Source organism: Eublepharis macularius, chromosome 9 (assembly GCF_028583425.1).
Source record: "Eublepharis macularius isolate TG4126 chromosome 9, MPM_Emac_v1.0, whole genome shotgun sequence".
NCBI classification, from domain to species: Eukaryota; Metazoa; Chordata; class Lepidosauria; order Squamata; family Eublepharidae; genus Eublepharis; species Eublepharis macularius.
The window spans coordinates 28,416,495-28,444,036 of record NC_072798.1 but is presented as its reverse complement, the minus strand read 5'-3'; the positions used below and the strand labels follow the sequence as shown (position 1 = coordinate 28,444,036).

Sequence of the window (27,542 nt, the reverse complement as noted above, 5' to 3'; positions counted from 1 at the left end):
TAGGATCAATGGGATTGCAGTTTCAGAGTAGCTTAGTCTATAGCTGATGGTACCTGTGTACAACCTGTTTGCCTGAGAAAGAAGGCTGTGCCTGTTGCCACTGAAGGAGAATTCCATTAAAACTTCACAGACTTGATGCCACAAGAAGCAACTGCTTCTCCATGCTTCATTTTCTCAGGTATATTTGAGAGTTCACATAAGGATTTAACCTACGTGTCTATGCTGCACCTCTGAAGTGTCTGGTATATTCGTGGCTATTTATACCCACACCTTGCTCCACACTGAGGATTGACATCATTCTCCTTTCCTCCACTTTATTCTCGAAACAACCCTGTGAGGTAGGTTAAGCTGAGAGCATGTGAATGGCCCAAGGTCACCCAGCAAGCTTCCTATGGCAGAGTGTAGATTTGAACCTGGATCTCCCAAATCCCAGTCCAACACTCTAACTACTGCTCCACACTATGAGAAGGCAGAAGAATAGAGGTGTGCTATTTTGGTTTTTAAAAGTTTCATTGAATTTTAATTTCACTTCTTTTCCCACTCATTCCATTTTCATTTTTTTGTTTCATTTAATGTCAAAGGAAACTTATTTAAATAGAATTAAATTCTTGTGGACTGTACCCATCACCCGAGGGATCATAGCTGCCAAATTCAGAAACACAAGACAAAGGATCCTAGTTTTATAAGATTAAATTTCTTAAATGGCAGAGAGAGGAAATTGGGTACACAATATGGACAGAGCTGTGCAATGGAGTCAGGGATCTCCTTAGCACCCCCAGAAGGCAGGTAATTACACAGCAGCCCAACGGCTTACATTTGGCATCCCAAGAAGGTAGAAACAGAAAAAAATGGGGCTTTCATTTGGGGGGGGGGGTTGCCCTAAAACAAATGTACGTCTCTTTTTGAGAACTTCTTGACTGTAGACCATTTACTTCAAAGGGATTGTTAATCCTAATGTTTCACATTGTGCAGCTGGGGATTCAGAGGCAGGTATAAAGTATCAGTCAATAAAATCTCCCATGACTAGAAAAAGATCTAAATCTGAAAAATATAGGTCGGGGGCTCATAAAATATGATTGAGATAGTGTGTTCTATTTGTATTCCATCTTTCCACTTCTTTTATATTTGCTTTTCTTCATAGCACATCAATATAAGGAAACTGTCACGAGTGAGGCAGGCATCATTTTAGCATTCGTGAGATGGATCTCACTTCTGTTGCAGGCCGGCCTACAGTTACTCAAAATAAGCTGAGCACACATGGACAGCGGCACTGCGACTGTTGCCAGGCAACCACTCTGAGCAACCAGATGAATGAAGAAATAAATATATGGGTCAAGTAACAGTATCACTGTGCCGGGTTACTTGCTCTTCTCACTTCTGCTCCTTCATTTTCTCCATCCTTGACAGCAACGGGCTGTTTTTATTTATGTGGCTTATTTTGTGTATGAGGAGAGAAATACTTCTGTGGGATCCAGTGGAGACTTTGGAGATAGTCTTGCTCCTTAAAATGTCAACAAAAGGCTTCCTCCTACAATACAGTGTCTCTTGAGGATTGGAGTCCATTAACTTCCAGTAACAGAAGTGATGGATTTTTGCCTCATTATCTTGGAATACCATTTTAACTGGTTAATGGATCTGTGACTGGGGAGCTTTTCACAGTGCCTAGATTAAAAGATACTTTGCATAATTTCACCCATCACTTCTTGTGACACATGCACAGGCTTTAAGTCTTAAGGAGCCCTGTTTTGTTTATTTGTTTGTTTATAGTCCGCCTTTCTCACTGAGACTCAAGGCAGATTTACACAGTGTGAAATTAGTACAGTCAGTATCAAGGACAATTTCATAAACAATGCCATATGGTAAATAAACACAAGTTTACAAAGACAAAACATTAGCAAGAATCCAATACAGAGCTGAAGAAATGCTGAAACAGAGCATAAGCCATTCTAGGGCTGACATAGGAACACATATTTAAAGCAACAGATAGTATGTAAGATAACATAGTGGTGGTGAAGTCTATGCATGAAGTCTATAGACCCTAACTTGTTAGTGGAGCAACTGAGACGCCTCCCTACAATACAAAAGTCTTTTTGAATAATTCGGTTTTGCATTGTTTACGGAAAGCTAGGTTAGTAGGGGCTCTCCTGACCTCCTAAGGCAGGCCATTCCACAGGGAAGGGGCCACCACAGAGAAAGCCTGTGTATGGGCTGCTGTTGATTTTGCCCATGTGCAGGGTGGCACCTGCAGGAGACCCTGCTCAGATGAGAGAAGTTGCCATGGAGGAACATAGGGATGGAGGCAGTCCTGTAGGTATGCCAGACCAAGGCCATGAAGAGCTTTGTATGTGATAACCAGTACCTTGAACTGAGCACAGTAACTGATAGGTAGCCAATGGAGTGATTGCAAAATGGGGGTGATGTTCATGCCCTGCTCGCTCCAGATTACAGGCGGGCCACAGTGTTTTGTACCAATTGGAGTCTTCTAGTTAACCAGCATTATCTTAAACAAACAGGAAATACACACACTACCATATGTAACTGAGATCACTGGGCCATGTAGCCCAGTGTTCACTGTTATACCCCATTCACTATGGCTGAAACTGGCTCCCCAAAGTCTCAAGACCTTTTTCTACATGGGGGCATCTCCATCTGGAACCACCACTTGCAAGCTCAGAGTAACCAGCTCAGCAGAGAATGACACAGTGTGACACAGTGTCCATCGCCTTGCCGTTGCTATCCTACTCAGGAGCCAGAATAGATAATATCTCTTTCCTCCATCTTTACGGACAACATGGCAAGCTGTATGTGCTCCGTGGGGCTTCCAGAGTTCTGTCAGTGCCACTGGGCTTGCATAGCTTGCTATACAGTAAAGATGCCTAAGGAACAACAAGAGAAGTAGGATTAATTGCTTCGGCTCCTGGGCAAGAGCAAGGGTTTGCAGAAGCAAAGAGTGGCGGCAAGGGTGGCAGCCTCAAGTCCCTGGCTCCCATTGCACCAAATCAGCAACAATCAGCAGCATATACTACCTGAGGCTGGATAAAGTTACCCCAGAGCTTTCCTCCAATTTAAGTGGCTCTTATGTTGGAGAAAAGGCCATTTAAGTTGAAGAAAGTGTCTGAGAGAGCTGTGACTGACCCAAGGTCACCCAACTGGATTCAAGCAGAGGAGCGAGGAATCAAACCTGGCTTTCCAGATTAGAGTCCTGCCACTCTTAACACTACACCAAACTGGTAGAATATGTTGCTACATTACTTTACCTCAGCCTTCAGAACTTTTGCCAGGCAGAGCAATGTTTCAGAGATCTCTTCTTCGGCCATTTGAAACTGTTCCTGGCCAAGAGTCCAGTAGCACCTTTAAGACTAACCAACTTTATTGTAGCATAAGCTTTTGAGAGCTACCGCTCTCTTCGTCACATGCATCTGATGAAGAGAGCTGTGGCTCTCGAAAGCTTATGCTACAATAAAGTTGGTTAAAGGTGCTACTGTACCATTTTGCTACTACAGACTAACATGGCTAACTCCTCCGGGTCTATGTTCCTGGCCATGAGCTGACTGCCTCTCCTGAACTAGGCAGAAAGCTCTTTATACTGCCTTGAAGCCCAATGTCATCAGCATTTTGGTTGGATGCTGATATCACTTCCAATTCTTGGTCTACTTTCAGTGTAGTCAGCAAGCCCAGTCTTAGGTGGGAGGCACACACACTGAGCTCTCCATTACAATGCCACTGCATGTATATGTGTGTGCATACTGTCAAATGTCTTCAGTAAGCCCTTATGCATGTACAAGTTAGATGTCAAGGTGCCTCCATGTGGTCAAAAATGCTGAAACACTTCCAGTTGTATGGAGGAGTCTACTTGTGAATATGTTTATATGCATAAGGACTTGCTGCACACACATGCATGCACATACAGCTGGGCTTGGTGGAACCAGTGTTTGCAATCCTACTCCCCTTTGCACATGTACAATATACACAATATACACCCATATACACAATTTGAAATATTTGAACAGAACTAGTGATGTGCTCATGGCCACCCAATGAACTTTATAGCTGATAAGCAAGGATTTGCACTTAAGATTCCTCTCTTAAAATGCAAATGCCAGCCATTCCTCCATGCCAGCTCTCTGAAGGTCTGAGCTGTGGAAGACAAGAGTTTTTTGGTGCATAGATTTACAGGTTGCTTTTGCAAGTGCTTCCCCCCAAACAAGATGCTTTATATTCCTATAAACACACAGGAAACCAGAGATTCAATGTAACAGAATTCCCAGACTGCAACATGAGAGCCACATTGCTGCAGTAACACAGTGACAGCTGGCTGGTGTGCTCCTCTCTGACCTTGGTGTTTAATAATTGCTATCCCATTCTCAGAGTAATTTCGTAGCAGGCAATGATGCCGGTGACCCTGCCAAATGTTCAGCAGGGAGTTAACAGGCAAGTTGCTCAACTGCTCCAAAGAAATGCCATTCCACGGGGTGTGAAATCTTGAGGATACTCTATAAATGACATCTTCTGAGGGTCCAAACAGCTGGAGACAGAGGAATCCAAAGCAGCAGCCTCCCGACTGTTTTATCCTTCTATGAATAAGCTTCCAGAGGGTATGGGGAGGGTGAGTGGTAGAGTTACAGGGAGTTTGTTATATTTACTATCTTATGTGGAAAAACAATAAAACATCTTAATGGAGGTAAAAGCTTCCCATCAGCTAGAAACACCACCTGTCAAAAAGTACATGTGCTTATGTGTACTAATATATAGGACTAGGAGGGGTGGTGGTGGAATAGAAGGCAGATACTTTGGTGCTATTTATGCCTGTAGACTCTCATATTTGGTTTCTGAAAAGGCCAAAATAGGATACCGTAAAAAGTGAAGCAGCAAGCTAATTTCAGAAATATATTTTACATTTTCTGCAACTCTATATATTCATTCATGATAGATGCCTGCAAGTATTATTGCTGTCCCAGATCATATTCGCTCATTGATCTCACAAGGAACTAGATGTTCAAAACTGACAGGAAGTCTTATTCACATAAAGATCTTTTCACCCAGCAAATAGATGTAATAAAATTTTATGCTCCTTTCTCCACCATTCGGGCCCAGTAGCACCTTAAAGACCAACTAGATTTCCAGGGTAGGAGCTTTTGAGAGTCAGAGCTCCCAACATCAGATTTCCCCTCTGTGCTGCCCTTCACTCTTGCTTGCCAGTTTGGGTGAGACCCTCCTCTCCATTCCTGGAGCGCATGTCCCTTCAAAATCAATAGGAGAGGCAGAACAATGCAGGATTGTTGGTCCCCAGATCTGAAGACAGGATACATATTTAAATGAAAACTTACAATCAGAGCCTCTTGTTTCTCCAGCACCAATTATATCATTTTGCAGGTGGTGGTGTAGGGATTTCTGCAGGTGGATATAGCAGTGCAGGGATCCGTTGGAATCTTTTTGGAGCATGCAAGGGAAAAAATGCTTTCCTATGTAAAGTGCAAACTGACTCACAGGAGTGATGGAAACACCATCTGTGCATGTTCTCCTGATTACAAGACGAGCAAAAAGTTGTCGTGATGGCGGGAGGATAGCCCCGCTGTTACAAGGACCCTGAAGATGCAGTGCATTTGGGGTGCACAGAAATTACTGCACTCCTTGTGGGATCCCTATTAGGCGGCAGGAGGCAACCCAGGATCATGGCTAGAAGATAAAAGCTGTAACAATGTCCCAAAGTGCTGTGCTTTACTTTGCTCCATAGCAACAAGTGGTAATCATCTGCTTAGATCAGACAAAGTGCTGAGTAGCACCACTGGAGCAGTGTTTCACTGTGTTCCCTGACCCTGAGATGAGGTCAGGGTTTTGTTTCATATGTGTCCCAGATGGCATTTTTTTTTGGTCAGGCTGGCATATGATGCAATCATGGGAACTGGATTTTATAGAAAGAGATTATTGGTCTGGGGACTGGGTCCCAGTGAGTCTTTTATACTGCTTGGCAGGGAAGTCATTTTTCCATTTCAGAGCCCTCTCTTTAACATCAGGATTCAGATTAGCACATTTCCATTGTAGACGAACTGTTTGTATCATCCACATATGAAATCTCATGTGCTCTGATGGTATTGCTCTAATTTTTAAGGTTCTAAATGGCTTGGTGCCCTCCTGTGCTGTCTCACCTGCCAGTTATACTCTTTCTCACAAACACTGGTTTTGGTGCCCTCATCTGCAGAGGTGAGGCAGCTAGTAACCAGAGACGGGGCCTTTCCAGCTGTGGGTCCTTTGGAATGCTCATTGCGGCTCGGCTGGTGCTTGTTTTACTGTCCTTTAGATACCAGGCCAAGACATTTCTTTCTCCCGTCTTTTAAATGAAGGGCTGCAACTTTTAAAGCTGTTTTTGCGGCCTGTTTCTAGCATAAAGACTCTTTTATGGATATCATTTTAGGTTGAATGTAATTTTATGCTGTTTTTATGCCACTGGTTCATTTTGTGGTTGATAACGCTTTATGTTGTTTTCTGTGAGTTTATTGCACTGTTTTTACATTGTGAGCTACTTCAAGAAGGTCTCTTCAGAGGTGGATTATGATACTTCTAAATAAACAAGATTGTTTTAGATGACAGACTCATATTGAAGGGTCTTACTGGTCCTCTGAATTCAGAGGCAGTGGTAAGCAGGGCTGTTTCCTGAAAGAGGACTGAAAACTTTTTATCTGAATTGTGAATTAACCAAAAAGTAAACCACATATCACTACAGTTACCCAGGCATACTAGTATACATTGTAGGATGGGGGGAGGCCATGGTTCACCGGTAGAGTATCTGCTTTGCATGCAGAGCGTCCTAGGTTCAATCTCTGACATCTCCAGCTAAAAAGGATCAGGAAGTAGATAATGTGAAAGACCTCTGACAGAGAGCCACTGCCAGCCAAAGCAGACAATACTGACCCCGAGAGACCAATGGTCTGACTTGGTACAAGTCAGGTTCATATGTATGATTATAACATTTTACATTGCTTTAGGTTATCTCTGATTGTAGGGAATACATATAAATTTTCTCTTGAAAAACAGCAGTAAATCAGTTTCAGGTTTTACATAGAAATTTGTAAAATAAAGTAACTAAGGGAATTAGGATTACAAAGGCTCAATTTAATAATGTTTGGCATTGGCATAATGGCATAAAATTACTCTATCATGATAATTGTTTTTTTAAAAATGGAACAACACAAGTGATTTATCTATTAACAAGCAAGTAAAATGATGACAATGGGTGCAATCCTACACACATACGTTGCTTAAATCTCAAATAATTTGTTCCAAACCTCCCTCAAGAGAGCTGAGCTCACAGAAAAGATACTTAACTGTCACCTACCCCTTCTTTTGAAAGCCCCTTGTACTCCTCCCTCCCCAAAACCACTCCTAAAGATTACAGGCCCTCAGAAACAGTGTGGGACACAGTATAGGGGGGCTGCAATGAGAAAAGGGAGTAAGTGGAAATCTACCATCACGCTTGTGTGAATTCCTGCTCCATTAGTGGTTAGCATGTCAGACTAGGATCTGGGTGACCTAGGTACCAGTCTCTAGGCTGCTATGGAAGCTTGCTGGGTACCCTTGAGCCAGTTACTTTCTCTTAGCCCTACCTACCTCACAGGTTTGTTGTGAAGATAAAACTGAGGAGGGGAGAATGTTGTAAGCCACTTTGGGTCTCCACTGGGACAAAAAGCAGTGTATAAATATTGCAACAAACAAAATTCACACAAAAAAATCAAAGGATTGCCTCTACCCATTGTGGCCCCTAGGCAGCATCTCATGTCCCCCAGGAACCCCTTGACTTCAGGAGCAACTTTTTGGATGTGCAGACATTGGGGGTGGGGGGGGGAAGAGAAGGGAAAAGATTCCTTCTGTTCTGCTTCACTTGCAAGAGTTTGGATCCACTTTAAAAAGATTTAAGTAGCTTGTGTGTAGAACTGCAATAACGCTAAGGCCTCTTTGCAGGAACTCATTTATGTTACACACTGAAATCCTCATTTCAAACTCCTGTGTCTGTTTATCATTCCAGTATGGCTAAAGATGCAGTAATAAGATTTGCTATGCATGCTTTAAGCAAAGTTACATCAGGAATCTAGCATGGCTGGGTCAGGATTCCAGAGCTGGTCCCCTCCCCGGTTTAGCTTGGATTATTTGGCTGTAGCTTTAAAAAACCCATCCACCAACAAGAGCTTTTCCTGTACTGTATTATTTACTTATTAAGGAGGATTGCCTCAGCTGAGTTCTTGCATGGAGCTTAATGTTTTTTTTCCTTCTGAGAATTTAAGGCCCCTAAGAATTTGAGACCCAAGGCACATGTCGGCTTTGCCTATTGGTAAACTTGGCTTTGATTTACCAATCACGTGTTTGACAGGATGTGGAGCAATTTTGTGCTATTGGTAGTATTGTCTTTAAAAATTTTCCTTTTTTATTTATTCTGACCACATACAGACCTCATAAACAAAATAGGATTTCAAAGTAAAGGGCATTTCTTAATGGTTTAGCTTTGAATTTTCATATATTCGCTAAAGACTGGGATACTCCTGCACTTGTCCTTTATGTGACCTTTTTTTTAATGATGAAAAAAAGTGCTACAGGAGGAGAAGGGCATTTTTGTTCAGAGATTACAGCTGCTCCTTTCAACAGTCCTTCCAGTAGTTTTTTTTTTTAAATTGTCAGCAAGAGGCTGCACCTGGGGCCTTCTGAAGTATTAATGAGTGAGAGTGTGAAGAAGGAAATATTTTGGCAACTCTTAATAACTAATTAGAAGAGGAAGGAAATAAGAAAGACCTCTTTATACCCCACGTGTACTTTAAGTGAGCAACAGCCAGCATGTGTAGTGGTTAGAGTTTTGGTCTAGGATCTGGAATGCTCAGGTTCAAATTCCCACTCTGCCATAAAGTGTATAGGTCTGGACAGCCTTGGTCCAGTTATTCTTTCAGCCTAATCTACCTCACAAGTTGTTGTTGTGAGGATAAGACTGAGGAGAGGCATTACGTATGCTTTCCAGAGCTCCTTGGAGGAAAGGTGGGATAAAGATGTATTTAAGAATAATGATGTTCACTCAACACTAACTTATTTAGTTCATTTTTATCCTACCTTTCCCCTATTTTATCCTCAACCTCCCCCCCATAACATAGGTTAGGTTGAGAGAGAATGAATGGGCCAAACTTAACCAGTGAGTTTAATGATGACTGAGGATTTCAGACTGGGGCTCTGTAGGTGTAGTCTGACATTCCTATAGCAACTACACCATTCTGAGAGGGGATGTATTTGGGCAAAGCTTTCTTATATATACATTTACATGAAAGTCATTCTAATAATGGAAGGAAAATACATTTTTAAAAGACATCGAGATTGGAAGCAGATGCACATTGAAGAATTTCATTTAAATGTTTGTTGGAAGCTTATATTTGTTTTTAAAAAATGTAATAAAAAGTAGGATGGGGTCTTGTTAGCCAGTTGAAACAGATGCCCCAGTCAAGAGATCTATAGCTGAGCAGAACTGATTCATATGTCAGATGGGGTGAATGTTTGAATGCCCACTTGTATAAAATGATCTCTACAAAACTTGAATGTCAGGAAAAACTCTATTCCAAGAATCTTCTCTATGTCATGCTAGTGTTGTATGCGTATTTTGTTGGGAAGCCTTCAAAGGCATGATCCTCAATCTGCTGTGTGAAGTGTCACAGAGCTGCAACATATACCTCATGTGGGGCTTTTTCTTGTGTTTTTTTTACATCATGAGAATAATTAATGGCAACCACAAAACTGGCAAGTGAATCTTACAGAAGGCCAGACTTGCAAGTTATACCTGCTTCCACTGCCAAGGTCATAGTCCTGCGATACTAATGTATGTTAAAATCTGAGTGTAGTGTAGTTCTGTTAGGAATACAGCTGAAATTTACATTTCGTTTTCACCACTTTGAACATTCTTATAGTTGAAAATGCTGCCAATACCATCCTATTAGCCCTGCTAAAAGTTTGTCCAATTTTGGATTGCAGGATTGGAGTCCAGTGGAACCTTAGAGACCAACAAGATTTTTGGAGTGTGAGCTTTCGAGAGTCAAAGTTCCCTTCTTCAGACCAATAAGGTGCCACTGGACTCAGATCTGCTGTTCTGCTCCAGACCAACACTGCTGCCTACCTGAAACCAACTTAGGACGGTAACTCAATATGCAGGCAGAACTTTTTCTCCCCTTCCCATAATTACTAGAACTCAGGGATAGCCAATGAAGTTGATGGGCAGAAGATTCAGGAGGGGCAAAAGGACGTATTTCTTTATTCAACTACATTGTGGGATACACTGCCAGGGGACATAGTAATGACCAGGAGTAAGCATTTTGAAAATATTGTTTTTGAATCTGTGGCTGTTGAGTGAAATGTCTGTCATGAGTGGGTGGTTTTCAATGGGGCGCTGGTGGGTTGGGCTTGAAATTTATTCGTTTTCTTTCACGCTCATGGGTTTTGTGGCTATTCTATTCAATGGGTAAGGGGAGGACCAATTGGAGGCTCTGGGACTGCTATTTTTGCACTCAATGGTACCAAAATTGCACAGAATACAGCCCTTCCTCTGAACCATCGACCACTCTAGTTTCCAGCACAGACCCTGGACTAGGTGAGTGATGGTAGTACAGACATTGTTTCACTGACTCCTATGACAAGACACTGCAAGCAAATGGATAGTGCCCAAGTAGGAGAGCAGAGCAGAGTAGCAACACTGGCTCACACTAGCCAGCAACATTTGTAAAAGAAATCCTACTTTATGTTTACTTTTTTCTTCTTCTAATACTGTGATAGTGGCTGGCAATAAAATGATTAATTAGTAGTGTCCTCTGTGTGTGGTTCTTGTAATGAGGCGCAATATCCAATTACATTTGACGCTCGACATTCTGCGCCAGATGATTGGCTGATATAGCTCTGTGCTCATTGATCTGACTGGAAGGGAGAAATGTGGATGGCGTCCTGGGAATTCAGAAGAGAAAAACAAGGTTTGTCTTGCCTTCCATACCCACTTAAGGCTGCAGTGATTGGCCGGCACAGCTCCTCTGCTGGTTTCTCTGACTGGAAGGAATAAATGTCACAGGTTGCCCAGAAAAAAACATCACAGAAAAACAAGTTGCTTTCTGAGTGCCCTCCCTGGGGCTTTGGTGATTGGCTGAGACAGCTCTGTGCTCTATTATTACATTGGAAGGGATAAATACAGTCAGTTGCCTGGGGCAAAAAAATGTAAAAAAAAAACACCCCAATGTGATAACCGAAAAACACCTGTGCACTGCTTTGAGTGGTACAGTCAAAAGCTCTCAAAATCAAAAAATATCACAAAATGTTTGGGGGAGGAGTTCCTGTGACTACAAAGCAGCCCCAACCAGCATCTCCATTCTGGCGGGATAGAAGTTATGTTTGAAAATAGTTTTTTGGTGATGTGTACAGCTTGGGAATTTCATTATGCACACCCATAGCAACAGCTACAAGTATAAATGGCTTTAAATGGGAATCAGACAGATTCATAGAGACTAAATTTAGTATTCACGTATACCCTACCTTTCTCTTCAATGGGAACCCAAGGCAGCTTACATCATTCTCCTCTCCTCCACTTTATCCACACAACAGCCCTGCAAGGTAGTTTAGGACGAGTGTATGTGACTTGCCCATCATCACCAGCAAGCTTCCATGGCTCAGTAGGGATTTGAACTGGGGTCTCCCCAATCCTAGTTCAGCCTTCTAACCACTGCACCACACTGGATCTATACCACACTAAAGGGAACCAGCATACCCAGGGGTAGCAAATATCTGAATACCAGAGCAAGCAGGTAACATAAGAAGGCCTTGGCTCCTGGTAGGAAAGTTATTTAAAGTAAAAGTGTAGGGTATAAAGCTGTAATTAGCTGGATAGAGCAGGGGTGTGAAAAGAAGAAAAAGCATCTGTAGTGAGAGAAGATAACTGAACCGCTGCTCCCTCTTCTTTCAAAGGCTCCTACCCTGAAGGAGCTACTAGACCCAAATCATGCTTTTCTACTGCAGACCAACACTACTACTGACCCGAAACTTAAACAACATGAACACACTTTGAACTTCATAATACCGTATCAGTTTCACTAAATGCACACATGTGGCGGATGTCTCTTTATCGTTATAACGCAAAGGGCATTTATCGTCCAATCGCTATCGTATATTCGGTTCCGCGACAGGCAGCGGGTGAAAAGGTAAAAAGAGCATCCTCCTCAGTGCAGCACTTCAGCATAAAGATGACGTGAGCCGCCGCCGGACATTACACGGCCTCAAACTCAATGCAAGCGGGGTAGGCTCGCACCTCTGCCTTTTGTTCCTGTGGGAGGGGGCGGAGAAACGCGCCTCTCCAGCGCCAGGCGGCGGGAGAGAGAAACCCGCCCGCGTTCAGCATCTTCCTTTCTGCAGGCGTACGGGGAAAAGCACAGCCGCCCCCTCGCCCAGCCACCCGCCTTCTCCTGGCGCTGCAAACCGCGGCCAAACGCCCCCGCAACCCTCGCTGCTCTGAGGCGGCCGCCCACTCAGCAGGCGCAGCGCAGGGACTGCAGCGGGAAGAAGCGGGAGGGGGAAGGCGGAGCCCGCGCTCGAAGACGCCCCGCCCTCCTGGCCGACCCCGCCCCGCTCCCTCCTCCCCCCGGTTTGTTTTCTTAATGAAAAAGTCTCTCCTGCTCCCCCCTCCCCTTCTCTTCCTCTCGCCCTGGCCTGCGCCTTGAAGCCGGCCGGGCGCTACCAGCCATCCATCTTTCCGGGCGCGCGCGCGCGCTCGCCTGCCTCCGCCGCCTCCCAGCACAGGTGCGGGGGGAGGGGGCTGCCGGCGCGGCTTCCTTCTCCTCCCCGCGCTCGGCCCTCCCCTCTTCTCCTAGGTCTGGAGCGCCGGCGGGCAGCCGAGGGGTGGGTTGGCGGCGAGGGAGGCGCCCTAGAAGCAGCGGCAGAAGAGCCAGCTTCCCACGTGAAGAGCCGGGCTGGGCCGTCCGGAGCAGCCCCGCTAGCTGCCCCTCCTTCTCCTGGCGTGGCGGTGCTGAGGGAGGGGTGTCGTCTTCTGCCCGCTCCCCGCCGGGGCTCCGCGCTCGCGTCTCCTCACGCGCTCCGCTCCCCTCCCCCGTGCCCCGCCGCCGCAGCCTCCCACGCTCGCCCAGGCGAGGGTCTCCTCCTCAGGACGCTCCGCGTCGCTTGGTCCTGAGCAGCGGCTCGCCTGGCCATTTCGCTTTGCGCCTCCTTCCCTGCCTCTCTCTCGGGAGCTCCGGGCTGCCTCGGCTCGCCGCCCGGCTCGGCCACAGCCGGCGGTCTCCTGGGCTCGGAGCGACGGGCGGGGAAGGGCTTGCCGACCCCCTCCCCCCATGCCTGCCTGTCTGCCGGCCGGGCTTGAATGCTCCGCGGAGGACGCGGGAAGCCCGCCCAGCCTTTTCGCCCGGGGGATGCCGGCGGTGGCCGAGAGGATGACTTGATGCCGGCCTTGGCCATGGCTGGGATGACACGCTTCGTGGTTGCCTTGGTCACGCTGGTGCTCTGCTGCCCGGGGCCGCCTTGGTGCGTCGCCCGCCGCCTGGTGCTTTGGACGGGGCTCCCTGTGCTGCTGCCTCTGCTGCTGGCCTTGCCGGCCTCCTTGGCTTCCCCAGGAGCAGGTAAGAGACCGGAGAAGGGAGAGATTGCTAGGGCCACCGGACTCCCCCCCTCCTTTCCCCGCTGTTGCTTTCCGTCTTCTTTTGTTGGGACTGCGAAGGCCGATGCATGGCAGGGTTTCCCTTGGAGCTGTCTGCCCAGCTCCCCTGGTGCTTTACTTTCCCAGTCCATGCTGCAATTGATTGCTCTTTAGGGGTCGAACTCTGTCTCGTATGGCGATGCTGAAATTAGGTTTTCATTGTGTTCCCCTGCCTCTTCTCTTATACCTTAATATTGTTTTGAACGTAGCCTGTATACAGTAAAACGATAACATTGGCTGTAGAATCCCTGGACACTGTTATTTTGGGGGCCTGTCTTATGCTTGCGATGTCTTCTAAAGAGTGTGTGTTATTTTGGTGGTGCTCTAGAGGGAGTGATTCTTTACTGGTAAAATTGAGGATGGAAGAGGAAACCAGCACACTTTGGGGGAAGAGAGGGATCCATTTTTTATTAAAAACTTATTTGATTTATGGGCTGATCAAGAACTGTACCCGCCCCCCAAGTTACTGGTCCTCTTGAAATGGAATTTAATCATTAGGAATGAGCTTCAACTTTACCCCTTGAAATTTGCTTGGGTATGGGGTCTTCTCTGATGTCATCAGAGTCCATTGGGGGGTTGCATATTTCTGAAGAATGGCCGAGAGTGTGCATCCCCTCCCCCAGTGTTTTGGCACTTGGAAATGTCTCCAAGTTAGCTTGTAGTAACATTTCTAAGATTCCAGATATATTTATTTGGAGCTCTGTATGGAACCACAAAGTGTTGAAATTAGGAAATGAATCCAGTATACAACTCTGTAAGACTAAACACTGCCCTCTTCCAAAAAAATAAACACCCCATAATAGGTCTGGGCTGTGCCATCAAACAATAGCTCTGATACATTGGGTGTTTGTGTGTTCTCAGTACTTTAAAACAGCAAAAAATATTTTCTCTTGTTCTTTGTTTATACTTCTGTTGCCAATAAAGTTGTAATCCGGTTGCTAAACTGTCACAGACAGATTCCTGATGTAAGCTTCTGCTTGTAGAAAGAAACCAAGGGGGCAAGGCTGTGGTTTGGTGGGTAGAGAACATGCATTGAATGCTGAAGGTCCTAGTTTCAATAACTGTCATCTCCTTGGTAAAAGATTTCTAGTGGCAGATGTTGGGAAATCCTCTCTGCCGGAGATCCTAGAGTACTGCTGTGCTGCCTGTTGGAGTAAACAATTCTGAGTTAAATGGATCAAAGATCTGATTTGGTATTAGGCAGTTCGATATGCACCCATCCATCCACCCATTTCTTCTCTCTGTGTGTTCTAAGAATAGGAAAATGCCATCCTGGACTCTGTAGACCTCTGAGAGAGCATCTGCTGATAACATGTTTTGGTTAAAGTCTGAGATAAAGGATGGCGATAAATCAGTGCACCATAAAGCTGGTTTCTCTTGGCTGTCCAGGAGAATATCTGAAGCCTCTGGAGATAAGGCCACCTTGGAGCCATTAACAAAAGCTTCCACTTACCTTTCTTGTATAAGTGGTCAAGTGTGTGTGTGTGTGTGTGCGCGCGCGTGCGTGTCCACAAAAGCCTTTATTATTCATGGAAACTAGTAAAATAATGGTGGAATGAGTGCTGGCCAATGAAATAGATTGGACTCAAGGTGAAATTTGAGAAATTCAGTGCAGTCATGTATAGGTGTATCATAATTACAGTTTTCAGATAGAAGTTTTAACACTGGAGTATCATTGGATCATCCAACGTCCGAACATAGCTAGATTTCATATTTGACATAAGCCAGAAGTATAGCTTTTGGAATGTTCATTAATTGTGGCATAGCGCTTATGCTAACATCTCTTAAATTAGTGACCTGATGAAAAGTCCTGATAAATATTCCAAAATCAATATCTAGGTCTTCCTGACATCATAGGACTTAATGGAATTTTAGAATGTTTTTTTTTTGTTATTTTGGTCTGAAAATCACAATGGTGTTACACGCCGAGATCAATATATGTAATTCTCAACATGGCCAGATCTGAGGATACTTAAATTCAGAGACTGGAGTCATGAACAGACAAGACATATCTTTCTGCCAACCTGAAAAACATCCCCAGGTTGAGAGAGACAAAGATTAGCCTTTCCTCCATGATTGGAGCAGCACCTGTAGCTTTAAGAAATGAATGCTCTTGGTGGCTGTTGCTAGACAACAGTATTTCTAGCCTTGTTTTCTGTCAGGAAAAAGTGCGAGGGGTGTGTGTCCTTTTCCTGGGCTGTTTTGGCCTTTGAGGGAGGACTCATCAGGGTCAGGCCTGGCAGCAACCACTAGGCAACTTTCATGACTCAGTCAGGTACAACTGCTTGCTACTGTTCAACAACAGCAGCTGCCTCAGGGAACCCAGTGTTGTGTAGTGGTTAGAGTTTCAGACTAGGATCTAGGTGACTAGGTTCAAATCACCACTCTTCTATGGAAGGAAGCTCACTGAATGAACTTGGGCTAGTTATACGTTCTCAGCACCTCACAGAGTTGTTGTGAAAAGGAGAGTAGAATGAGGAAAACTGTTTTGGGTCCCTGTTGTGGAGAAAGTCCGGGTAAAAATGAAGTAATATATATAGTAAGTGAAGATGGGTGGCATATAAAAGGTGGATGAGTGGGAAGGACAGCAGGAAGCAGGAAAACTTGAGGTTAATGGAGGTTGCCAGGAGGAGAGGGAGAGGAAATGGTATGGAGAAGGGGGTACAGGGGGAAACGAGGTGCTCCCCCTGAACTTGGGGTTCCTCACTATGCAACTGTGTCTGTCTTGGCAGCTGACATCATTCAACTGGGTTATTTTCCTGGGTAGAGGGTGCCGGGGTTGGGAAGGAGAGCGAGTAAGAAAAGAGAGGAGAAAAAGGTGGGGTGGCTGGTGAGTGAGAAGGAAAAAAAGAAGCAGGAAAAGGGGAGAGGCTACACAGCTTTTAGGAAAGGGAAAGACAAAATAGTCTTTGTGGGGTACCCTCTTGTTCAATCCTAATTTTGTTCATAAGGAGTTAGCTCTCCAAGCCCCTCATATACTATTTGGGGGCTGTCGTTTGCTCTGAGTAGCATCTTTTCCCAGTGGTTGCAGTACATAAGCCCCACTGGATCAGACTTGTCCATTCAGCATCCTGTTTCACAGTGGCCTGTTAGTTGCCCTGGAGGGCCAATGAACAGGGCATAGAGGTCTAAGCCTTCTCCTGATGGTACCTACTAACACTGGGTTTCAAAGGTTTACTGCAGTGGAATGGGTTGGGGAAAGAGAGATGTAATACCACTGTAAGGTGAGATAGAAGATAGCACAGAATACTGTGTCTTGTAGTCCTCATTCATAAAAGTTGTACACACAGTTCATAAACCAAACAGATGTCTGGTGTGTGTGTTGGGGGGGGGGGTTCTTGGGTAAATGCCCTTCAAACGTTGCCAGAAAGCAAGCCCAGCCCTGTGCTTCTTTGGTACTCGTACAATTATGCCATCCTTATTTTCCAGATGCTTTGCAGCTTCTTCTCTCTCTCCTGTTCAACCTTCACTTCCTGATTATTCCTTATACCTCAGACTTCTTCGGAGAACACCTGTCTCCTATACTTTCTAGTTCTTTATCCAGTCAAAAGTGATTTCTGCATAAACATTGTTCCTGGTCCAGGACATATGCTGCTGCATTTGATGCCCTTTTCTCCCTTTCTGCAGTGGTGGCAGATGGTGGATCAGTCCTACCCAAGAGCAGGTGCTTTGTGGACAATAGGACTGGCTAGACATCAGAAACACATTCCCCCTGCCCCAGTCATGAAGATAGTGGTAGCATTACACAGTACATTTGATGTTTCTCTGTTCCTTAATCTGGGTTTTCAAAATTTAGACTGAAATCTTGAGGTTAAAGATAGACTATAGTTTTTGTGATCCTATACTGTTGTCATGTTGCATATATACTCGTGTTATTCTGCTTGGCTCTATTTTGCCTGCTTATCAGTTGTTTAGTGAAATTTTGCTTATAAAAAAGGTGCTTGAGTGTTGTATACATTGCTAAGAAATGCATAAATGTCTGTATGTTGTCTTTCTCTGAGAGAAAGATTCTTGGTTTTCTCTCTTTTGTTTTGGTCTTTTATTTGTGCTATGTAAGTGGGCTTCGGTTCCTCTGTTGGGCAATTATAAACTTGGCAGCAGGGTAAGGTTGGCTGTATATTAGCTGGTTCAGAACAGTGTCATTTAGAAAGCTATCCTGTTCTGTATTTCTGTTATGACATTATAATAATTCATGCCTTGTTTCCAAAATGTGTTTGGCTTGAGCTACATTGTTTCATAGCATGTGGTGGAAACTGACAAATTTCTCTAAAGGACTTGATTGTTTCATTGTTTAATTTGCAAAACAGCAAAGTCCTATCTTTTCCTAACATATTGGTTCATCAATATTTCTCCAGGTGATGAAGAAATCTGTTACCACCACAGATACTTATGTAGAGAAGTAGGCTTTACTTGATATGTATGTTTGCAACATTACAAATAGTGGATAAAGTTTTAAGAGATTGAGAATATAGGCTTTAATATTCACGCTTATTACATTGAGAGATAATTTCAGACTGGGTTGTTTTCTAAGAACTGTTAATAGAATTGATTTTTAATAAAACTATTTTTAAATCTGTTTTTTTTAAAAAAACCCACAACCCAGCTATTACCAGAGCATACAACACATTTCCAGCATGCAGTCTTTCCGCACACGTTGGATAATGCACTTCCAATCCTCTTTATAGATCATTAGGAATGGATTTGGTATAGCAGTTAGAATGTTGGGCTAGGATCTGGAAGTCCTGGTATGGAATCCTCAGTCTCTCATGGAGGCTCGCTGGATGACCTTTGATCAAAGGTCATCCAGCCTAACATATCTTACAAGATTGTTGTGAGGATAAAAAGGAAGGGAGAGTGATGCTGTAAGCATGAGGGAGAAGAACAGGGTATAAATATCTAAATAAGTTCTGACTAGCCTAATGATTGTGTTTCCTCTCCTCCAGTAAGTGGTGGTGGAGAGTGCCTTCAAGTCATAGCTGACTTATGGTGACCCCTGGCAGAGTTTTCATGGCAAGAGATTAACAGAGGTGGCTTGCCATTGCCTGCCTCTTCAGCCCTGGTCTTCCTTGGAGGTCTCCCATCCAATTACTAACCAAGGCTGACCCTGCTTACCTTCTGAGATCTGATAAGATCAAGCTCACCTGGGCTATCCAGGACTGGGCCCTCCAGTAAGTAAATATTTACAATTTAATGCATTTTTTTTCAATTCAATTTTTTTAAAACCAGAGAACAATTAGAATATCAGTAGTACTAAGGGATTCCCTTCTTGTATGATCGCACCCCAAGCAAGGCTGTTAATTTTGGAGAACCACATGCTGAAGAATAGTTACAAAATTGTCATCTGGAAACCTTGCCTTGCATGGTGCTAAATTTCTCCCTGTTGTGCTGTAATTAAGTTTGTTCATATGAAACACTTAGGCTGGATCCAGAGAGCAGTAAGCAGAAGGAAAGTGGCTGCTGGTATTGCCCTGTGAATTCTTGTTCCACAACTCACACAGTGCAATAAGTTGTGTAACATTTTTCTTGCTTCTGGTAGCACAAGAGGATGAACAAATGGAAGAACGTTTGGATTTAAATTCAGTTTTCATACGAAATGTTCCAGCAGGAAGCAGTGATATGAGGCGGAAATGTTTCCAAAATAGAAAAATTTCTGATGCTATAGCTTTCCTTGAAAAAAAATTCTGCTCTACATATGCTCTATCTCTAGTTGTCAAGCTATTGCACTGCAAATTATGTTAGATAGGCTAAATGAGGGATATGAAGCATGGACAAAACCTCCAGTTCTTGTACATGGTATATTTGCCTAATTTTGCCAACATAAGTTAAATTTTGCTAATGATAGTTAAAATAGTCATTTAAATTTGAATTGGAAATTTTTCCAGAAAACCCATATCACTGGGAAGTGGAAGATACCTTCTGCATGCAAAAGGAACCCTTTGGGTCCAGCTATTCATGAGTTGATTTGGGGGGGGCATGCATGGGGAATCATTCATATTAATGGCTTCCGAGGCCTATTCTTTTGGCAGGGGTATGTGTGTGCCGAGGTCTTTTTCTGCTCTTTCACCCCTGTTGAAATAGAGCACTATATAGTGCTCTTAATTTACTGATGAGCAAAAAAACTTTTCTGGGTAGAGAAATCATGATAGTTTAAAGTGCGGGGTCATTTTCTTTGCATGTCTTCATACCTATAATTACTGCTGCCTTCAGTGCCATTTAAAGAAGGGTTGGCCTGTGTTGTGAAGTGCTATTGCAAATCTCCCACTGTGAAAACAGCATAGGCTACAAAAGTTGTCCCCCCACCTGGCATTTGGAAGCTCAATTATGAGAGCAGTTTGTGATAGATCATCTTGAATTAAGGGAGTACTAAGTGACACTTATTTTTAATGCACATCCATTTTATAACCTCAGGTCAGATGTTTCAGGCTAAAACTGGGATCCTAAAATTTGAATCTCCACTCTGCCATAAAAACTTACTGGGTGACCTTGGGTCAGTCACACACACTTAGCCAAACCTACCTAACAGGTGATAGATCAAGATGGGTAGCCATGTTAGTCTGTCTGTAGCAGTAAAAAAGACCAAGAGTCCAGTAGCACCTATAAAACTAACAAAATTTGTGGTAGGGTATGAGCTTTTGTGAGTCTGAAGAAGTGAGCTGTGACTCACAAAAGCTCATACCCTACGACAAATTTTGTTAGTCTTATAGGTGCTACTGGACTCTTGTTCTTTTCTACTGTTAACTCACAGGGTTGTTGTGCAGATGAAATGAAGGAGCGGAAAAAAATGTAAGCCACTTAGGGGACAAAGGCAGGGTACAAATGACGTAAATAATAAAGAAATTATTTATAGAGTATGGATATAAGCTCCAGGCAAAACTTGGTTTGGCAGAAGATGCAAAGGGGAAAACAATGCTGAAAGTTTGGAACAGTTCTTGTATCATCTTTAAAAGTATGACTTCCATTCTGAGTATTTCAAACTACCTGGTGCTCTGTGGAAACTGGCAGGTTTATTGATGGTTGGAGTGTCTTAGCTTCCTGACTTTCACAAAGTGTGTTGTTTATGGGTCACTTTCATTAGAAGAAAGAAAGAAATCAGCAGCTATGATCCTTTCATTTCTTAATGTCATCTTGCATTCTTCACAGTGTGTAAAAAAAAGAAAAGAGAGTGCATAATTTTTCCGCTTGACATTCATGCGCACACACAAAAAGCATCCCTGCCACAGCCTACAAAACCGAGATTTATATGTGACAGTTGGCTGTAGGCTGATAAGGTGGCTCATGGGAGGTTTATATTTTAGTTTGGGCTTTCAAATTATGGCTGGCCATCTTGCTTGTGGGTCGATAATGTGGAGCGAGCTAAAAACTTGCAATCTCTTTTCTGACAGCAGGACATTTCACGTTGAAAATCTGTCCCCTGAACACATGACTCTGTCGCTCTTGTTCGGATTGTGTAGGGATGGTAATTTTATGTTGCCAGAAGCAGGTTTTCATTTGCATGGATTGTAGCAGCTGTTGTAGTGTGGTGCCTAGAATATTGGACTCTTGGAAAACCTATTTGGATGTGGAATCAGTGAACAACTTACCCCTGTTATGCATTAATGACTGTAAAAATGAGGATATCACACTGGTCTACCTTGCACAGTTTTTTCTGAGGGTCAGTAAGCTTAGGAGACCCCATTCTTAATGCTCAGTTGACCCCCGTTGCTGCTTCTAGGAGGTGCTTTTCCTTGAGTGGGTGTGGGTCTATTTCCTTGTCTCTGTTGCTGCTAAGAAGAGAGTCCTTTTTCATTTGCTGAATCACCAGCAGACTGTAATGCATATTGCACGGTGAAACTGCCATAGAATAATAGCTATTTTCTCTCTTTTGTGGAGCTGAATAGGAATAGTGGCAGTAAGCAGCATGAAGCTGAGGTTCAATGTAACCTTACATCGAGTATACAAATGTGACAGTTTCTTCCACATCTGTTTACATGCACACATCCTGTTGTTGGAATGGAAGACTCATTCTCACCAGCTCAGAAGTGGGCAGAAAGAACTTTTTCTGCCTCTTCCATAATTATAAGATCCCAGTATAGACAATTCCCCTGTGCGTGGACTCACTATGCAGAGATGGAGAGCAGACGTGAGCATGCTGCCTCTGCACTATGGCAGAGTGTGACAGTACGGAGGAAGTGCCTGCATACACACTACCTCCCCAAGATCAGCAGTGTTCCAAAATCAGCATCGCTAATGGCAAATAGGGGGTGTACACTTGGCCTTTCCCCCCATATAATCTCATTGTAGACCAGGCAATCATGGAGAGGAAGGGGGTAGAGATGGTGTGCTCATGGTCTGCTTTCTCTCCCCATGTAGGCAGTCAGTGTGCAGCAGTGTCATCTGTATCGAGCTACAGAGACCCAGTAAAGCTGATGGACAGTAAATTCAGGACAGGCAAAGGAAGTCCTTCTTCATTCAGAGTGACATATGGAGTTCACTGCTGCAGGATGCTGTGAGAGTCAGTAGTTAACTTGGTTTTAAAAGGGGAATGGACGTACTCATGGAGCATAAAACAGAGTGAAGTTGGGCTTTTTTAGAACAAGTTAAGAGCTTGCGGGTCCTCGTGGACCCTGCCTTGCTCTTTGAAAAGCAGGTGGCACGGTGGCCAGGATCCCTTCCACCAGCTGCACCTGGATTACTGACAACTTAGACTCATTATAGACTCAGACAATCTGGTCATGCTGATCTATACTTCTGTATCTTCTTGCTTGGATTACAGCCATATGCTATATGGGGAACTGCCCTTGCAAACAACCTGGTCTCTGCAACTGGTCCAGAATGTGGCAGCCTGACTTTTTTCAGGGGCTAGCTGCTGGGAACATAACGTTGCCCATTTTAAAACATTGGCTGCCTGTTTCTAAGCTCAATTCAAGGTGCTGGTTATGACCTTTAAAACCCTTAATGAGCTGGGAGCCACATCGTTGAAGGCCCATCTCCTTCCATATGTCTCTGTACCAGCTGTGGTCTTAAGGCAGCCATCTGCTGGCAATCCCATCTCTTAAGGGTGCTGTCTAGCATTGACCAGAGCTTGGGCCTTTTCTATTGTGGCTCCTGCTCTGTGGAATGGCTTCCCTGTGGAGGTGAGAAGAGCTCCCTCCCTGGAGATCTTTAGGAGGTGCTGCAAGGCCTCTCTGTTTGCCAGACCTTTTGAGGGGACTTGATTGGCAGGCATCTGTTAAGGGGAGAGGGAGGGGTTTGGGGGGTTGTTTTGATTTTAACTGTGAATGTTTTTAATCTACTATTGTAAGCTACTTTTTTAATAAGTAAAGATTTTATTTAAAGGAAAATATATGAATAACAATAGAAAGTGCATAGAAACTTATACAAGCAGAAGTCTTTCCATTTTTTCCAGAATTAAAAATATTAGTCTGTTGTGCACATAGGAAATTAATTTAGCCATTGGTGCATATTCAGACATCTTGTCTGTCCACTCAGGCATGGGTTCAGCTCAAACGTGAGCTTGAGAATCTTCTGCATCTTTTCATGTATTTTTATTCAATATCTTTGTGCTTCCTTACATGTCCACCACATGTGATAAAATGTTGCAACCGTACATTGACATTTCCAACACTATCCACTATAGTCCTTATTAATTCTCGCAGTATCTTTGGGGGTGGTATACCATCTAAAGAAAATTTTGTACCAGTTCTGTTTAACAATTGACAATCTGTAAATTTGATATCTTTGATCCATAAATCTTCCCATTGATTCATGGAGATGGTTTCTCCGCTATGTAAGCTGCTTTGAACCACAAGGGAGAAGAAGGGTTAAAATGATTTAATAAATAAAGAAAATATTAGGCATAATCTATAAATGAAACCTCCACGTTCAAAAACAGCCTCTGAATACCAGTGTTGGGTGACAATAATGAAGGGAGGCTTTGGTTTCCACAACATGTTTGTAGTCCTTCTGGAGAGCGTCTGCTTGGCTACTGGGTGAAGCAGGATGCTAGAATAGATGGTCTGTTGATCTGCGTCAGCATGGCTGCTCTTGCCTTCTGATGCACAGGTCCTGTACTTATTTAGATAATTTGTATAGATTTTAGCGGATCACCACTAAAGCAATAAAAACCACACAAGCCAATAATAATAATGCTAAGGTGTATAAACAGCATAAAACGAACTGACCAGAAAAAAATGCGGACTTAGAACATCTGTGTTGTGTTCCCCTTTTCTGCATGTCCATCGTCTGATCTATTCAAGCTTTTAAAACAAAATTCTCTAATCTGGGCTGCTTCCACACACGTTGGATAATCCACTTTCAATACTCTTCAGTGAACATTTGGAACTGCTTTTCCATGTGTGGAACAAAAAATCCACTTCCAAAGCATTGCTAAAGTGCATTGAAAGAGCATTACTCAACATGTGTGGAAATGGCCCTGGATATATTGGTAATTATCAGTTTGATTTTTTAAAGAAAAAAATTATATAATTTTGGGTTTATAGATTCTTACAAATTTGGGCAATGTCTTTTGTCTTAAGCTCTAACGTGATATAGGGGAAATGCTGCTTTGAAATCATCTCCTCTTCTAAATGGGAGAACTTAATCCACAGACCCAGCTGACTATGTGGGGAGTGCTTTTGCCTTGGTCATAAAATGTGACATGGGACTTGGAACCATCTGTGAAATATTTTTTGAATAAAAGCAAACTAGCCATAAAAGATTTCTGTAAGTCATCTCCTGCAGTGCAGGCTGTGTCTAAAATAAACTGTATACAAACAGGATTCTGGTATCATGTGCACATTTCCCTCAGCTGTCAAGATGAATGTTGCATCACGTACATTATGTATATAGTGTGCCCCCTGAGTGAAATTTCTCCTTAATTTAGTGGCTGTTGTGTGCCACAGCAGCAGATTAAAGGATGCAAGATATACACCATATTCTGGAGTTCAGCATCCTACATTTCAGGCCTCTTGATATGAATTCACAGAGGCAGGCATCCTTTGCTTTGCCCTGCAAAACCTGAAATGTCATGTTACCATGACTTACTCTGTTTATCATATGAGGTGTTTTATTACAATATTTTAATGTTCTTCTCTTCTTGAAGCTCTGCAACTGCCGCCTGCTATGCAATAAACTAACAGTTGCCAAACTCAGAGCCTTAGGGAAATCTTAGAAACCAAGAATAAAGATGGTGCACCAGTTCTTCCAGGTGCGAAATGATGCAGATTCAAAACTGCTTCATTTCTTGAGGGGAAAGAAAAGTGCGCACATGTGAAATGGATCAATCTTTTTAGGGTATCATGTGTAGCTTCCTGGTTTGGGACACAGCAATGTACATCTTTCTGGTGAAGGAAATGTTTATTATCTCCTAATTCTCAGAGGACAAGTTTGCCTGGACCCTCAATGTTTACCACAGTGCTTTCCCTTTAAGCAACTTGGAAACTGTTCTCCCCTCCCCTCCCTCTGCATCTTTGTTGAAAGAGCAGTGGAACAGGTCCTCAAAAGTTGGAGCCTTTGGATTTCTCCCAGTCTTACCTACCCTATGGGGAAGCAATTGTGGCTGTCAGGGTCCAGTCTCCTACCTAGTTTCCCCAATCCCAAACAGGCCCCCTTGGGAAAGAGTATATGGTGTAATGTTAATTTGGCCAAACACATGTTCAGTAGTCTCAGTTCAGTTTATTGTCTATAGCCTTAGGCCATCACAAATTTTCCAAACATCACATCATCTAGTAAACAGTTATCTCCCAATATCATGATTTTAAAAAGTTATTAATATTAATTAAAACAGTATAGTATACCAAACTATCCCAAGAGTCACGAAACAGCCTCATTCAGTGCCACCTTAGATCTTATCTTCTTGGCTGCAAGTGCAAACTGAGAGACTCTGTAAGACACATGATTATCTGTGTCAGCTAACGAGAACACAATCTTCTCGGTTTCGGAATATGAGTTTGTGACTGGTAGAATTCTGGCCAAGAATTTAGCTCTGGGCACACTATACAATGGGCAGTGAAGTAGGTAGTAGGGAAGGTTCTCCACTGTAGATGACCCACAAATGCAGCTGCGGTGTTCCATAGGGATGTGAGAATAACGCCCTGCCAGAAGAGCTGATTGCATCGTCTGAAAATGCAGAGCGGTGAAAGATTATAATGAGAAATGCTGGCTAGGTAAGTGGATCTTAAATGATCAAATGTAATTAATTTATACCAAGGAGCTGCCTTGGATTTTAATATTGATAGCCGGTCCATCACTGCATCTGACTTGTAAATCCACTCCCTAATTGGGAGGTTATTGGCTGAGACCCCTAAAAGGTCGTCAGGGATGGTGTACCTTTGGCAGATAGTGGAAAGGAAGCCAGGGCGTGTGGGGTCTTTAGATAGTAATAAATTTGCTGATTGGCAGCTTAGGGAATCAGAGCTGGAAGACTTGATCCAGTACTTTAAAACTGCAAGGTGTACCCGCGCCCTAAGGGAGGGGAGTCCTGTTTCAGCTCTCATCAGGGCAGCAGGAGCGCCTTTGGGTAAAGCCAAAATCCGCCTCAGGAATTGATTCTGGACTACCTCAAGACTAGTTAAAATATCCTCCTTCCAACCCCACAATATCAGTCTGTGAATAGCGACGTAAAATATTTCTGGTTGAAATGCCGGAAGACGGAATTCTAAAGGAGAGTGGAAGGCCGTTCCTGAAAGGGTATCCACCTTTCTAACCAGCATCACCTCTGCCATGTTTCTCCCACAACCACTTGTATGCAGCCAGGTTTATAGAAGCCACCTTAACACAGAGATGGCCTCTTCTTGGGGCTTATTTAAAGAGACGTTTCACTGGGTATCATTAGCACATTGATGACAACCCATTCCAAAGCTACAGAGGATCTCAGTAATTGTCTTACATAAATATTGAACAATGTATGTGATAACACTGATCTCTTTGGAACTCTACATGAAAGCTCCAGTGTTGCTAACGCAGCATCTACAATAACAATTTTCTGAACTCTGTCCAGTAGAAAGGGGCAAAACTACTGAAGCACTTTTCCCCTTACACCTACTGTGTACTCTAAGCACCTCAGTGGAAGTTGATGATCTACTCTTTGAAAGTTGTTGATGGATCCAACATTATCAAGTGGGAAGTAGGGGAGGGAAGGAGCAGAAGGTACCAGTTGTTTAACATCTTTGCTGAGGATTGGTTGTTCTTTTCCTGTTTTCTTCCCTAAAAATCTTGGGTAGGGCCAGAGGCATGAACTGATGAGAAGGAGCCAAAGGACTCTCATCTTGTAGCTTGCCACCTGTTTCTTTGAACAAGCCAGTCAATGAGTCCAACAACTATGTCATGGGCAGGTCCTAACTGTTTCCTTGTTTATTGTTTTTTTATATGGTATGTATTATATTGTAAGCCACTTTGGGTTCCTCCAGGGAGAAGAGCTTATAAATAAATTACCCTTGGTTTACCATCTGAGATCATGTATCAGAACAATGAAAGCCATCTCTGTGTTGTAGCCAGTCTGGAAGCCAGATTGAAAAGGATCAAGGGCAGTTGTCATCTCTGGAAATGATCTGCCACCACACCTGTGAAAGGCAGATTTGAAGCAGGTCTGTAGTTGGCCAGAAGTCCTTCCTCTAAAGATGGCTTTTTTGGAAGTAGAGGCAAGACAACCTTCTTTATGGATTTGGAAAAGCTCCATCCATTGGGGGAAAATTCCTTTTTACCAATGAGCTCCCCGTTTTCCACCCACATGTTCATCAACTGTGAAGAGTAGCCATCTGAAGCCATGTGGTGGCATTCACAGCATCTAGAATCCTGTTAAAATTGGTTGGGGAGACCAAAATGAAGTTATCCATGAACAATGTGACAGGTGGTATGTTAGACACCTTTA

General features: G+C 43.5%; 1 protein-coding gene across 1 annotated transcript in view; it reads left to right on the top strand.

Moving 5' to 3' along the window:
• The first annotated feature begins 13,441 nt into the window (after positions 1 to 13,441).
• KIAA1549 (KIAA1549 ortholog) overlaps positions 13,442 to 27,542 on the top strand; it is a 128,038-nt gene continuing 113,937 nt past the window's right edge. The window contains exon 1 of the mRNA XM_054987821.1: positions 13,442 to 13,619. Within this exon, the coding sequence (XP_054843796.1) occupies positions 13,442 to 13,619 (178 nt within the window). The remainder of the gene's footprint in view (positions 13,620 to 27,542) is intronic.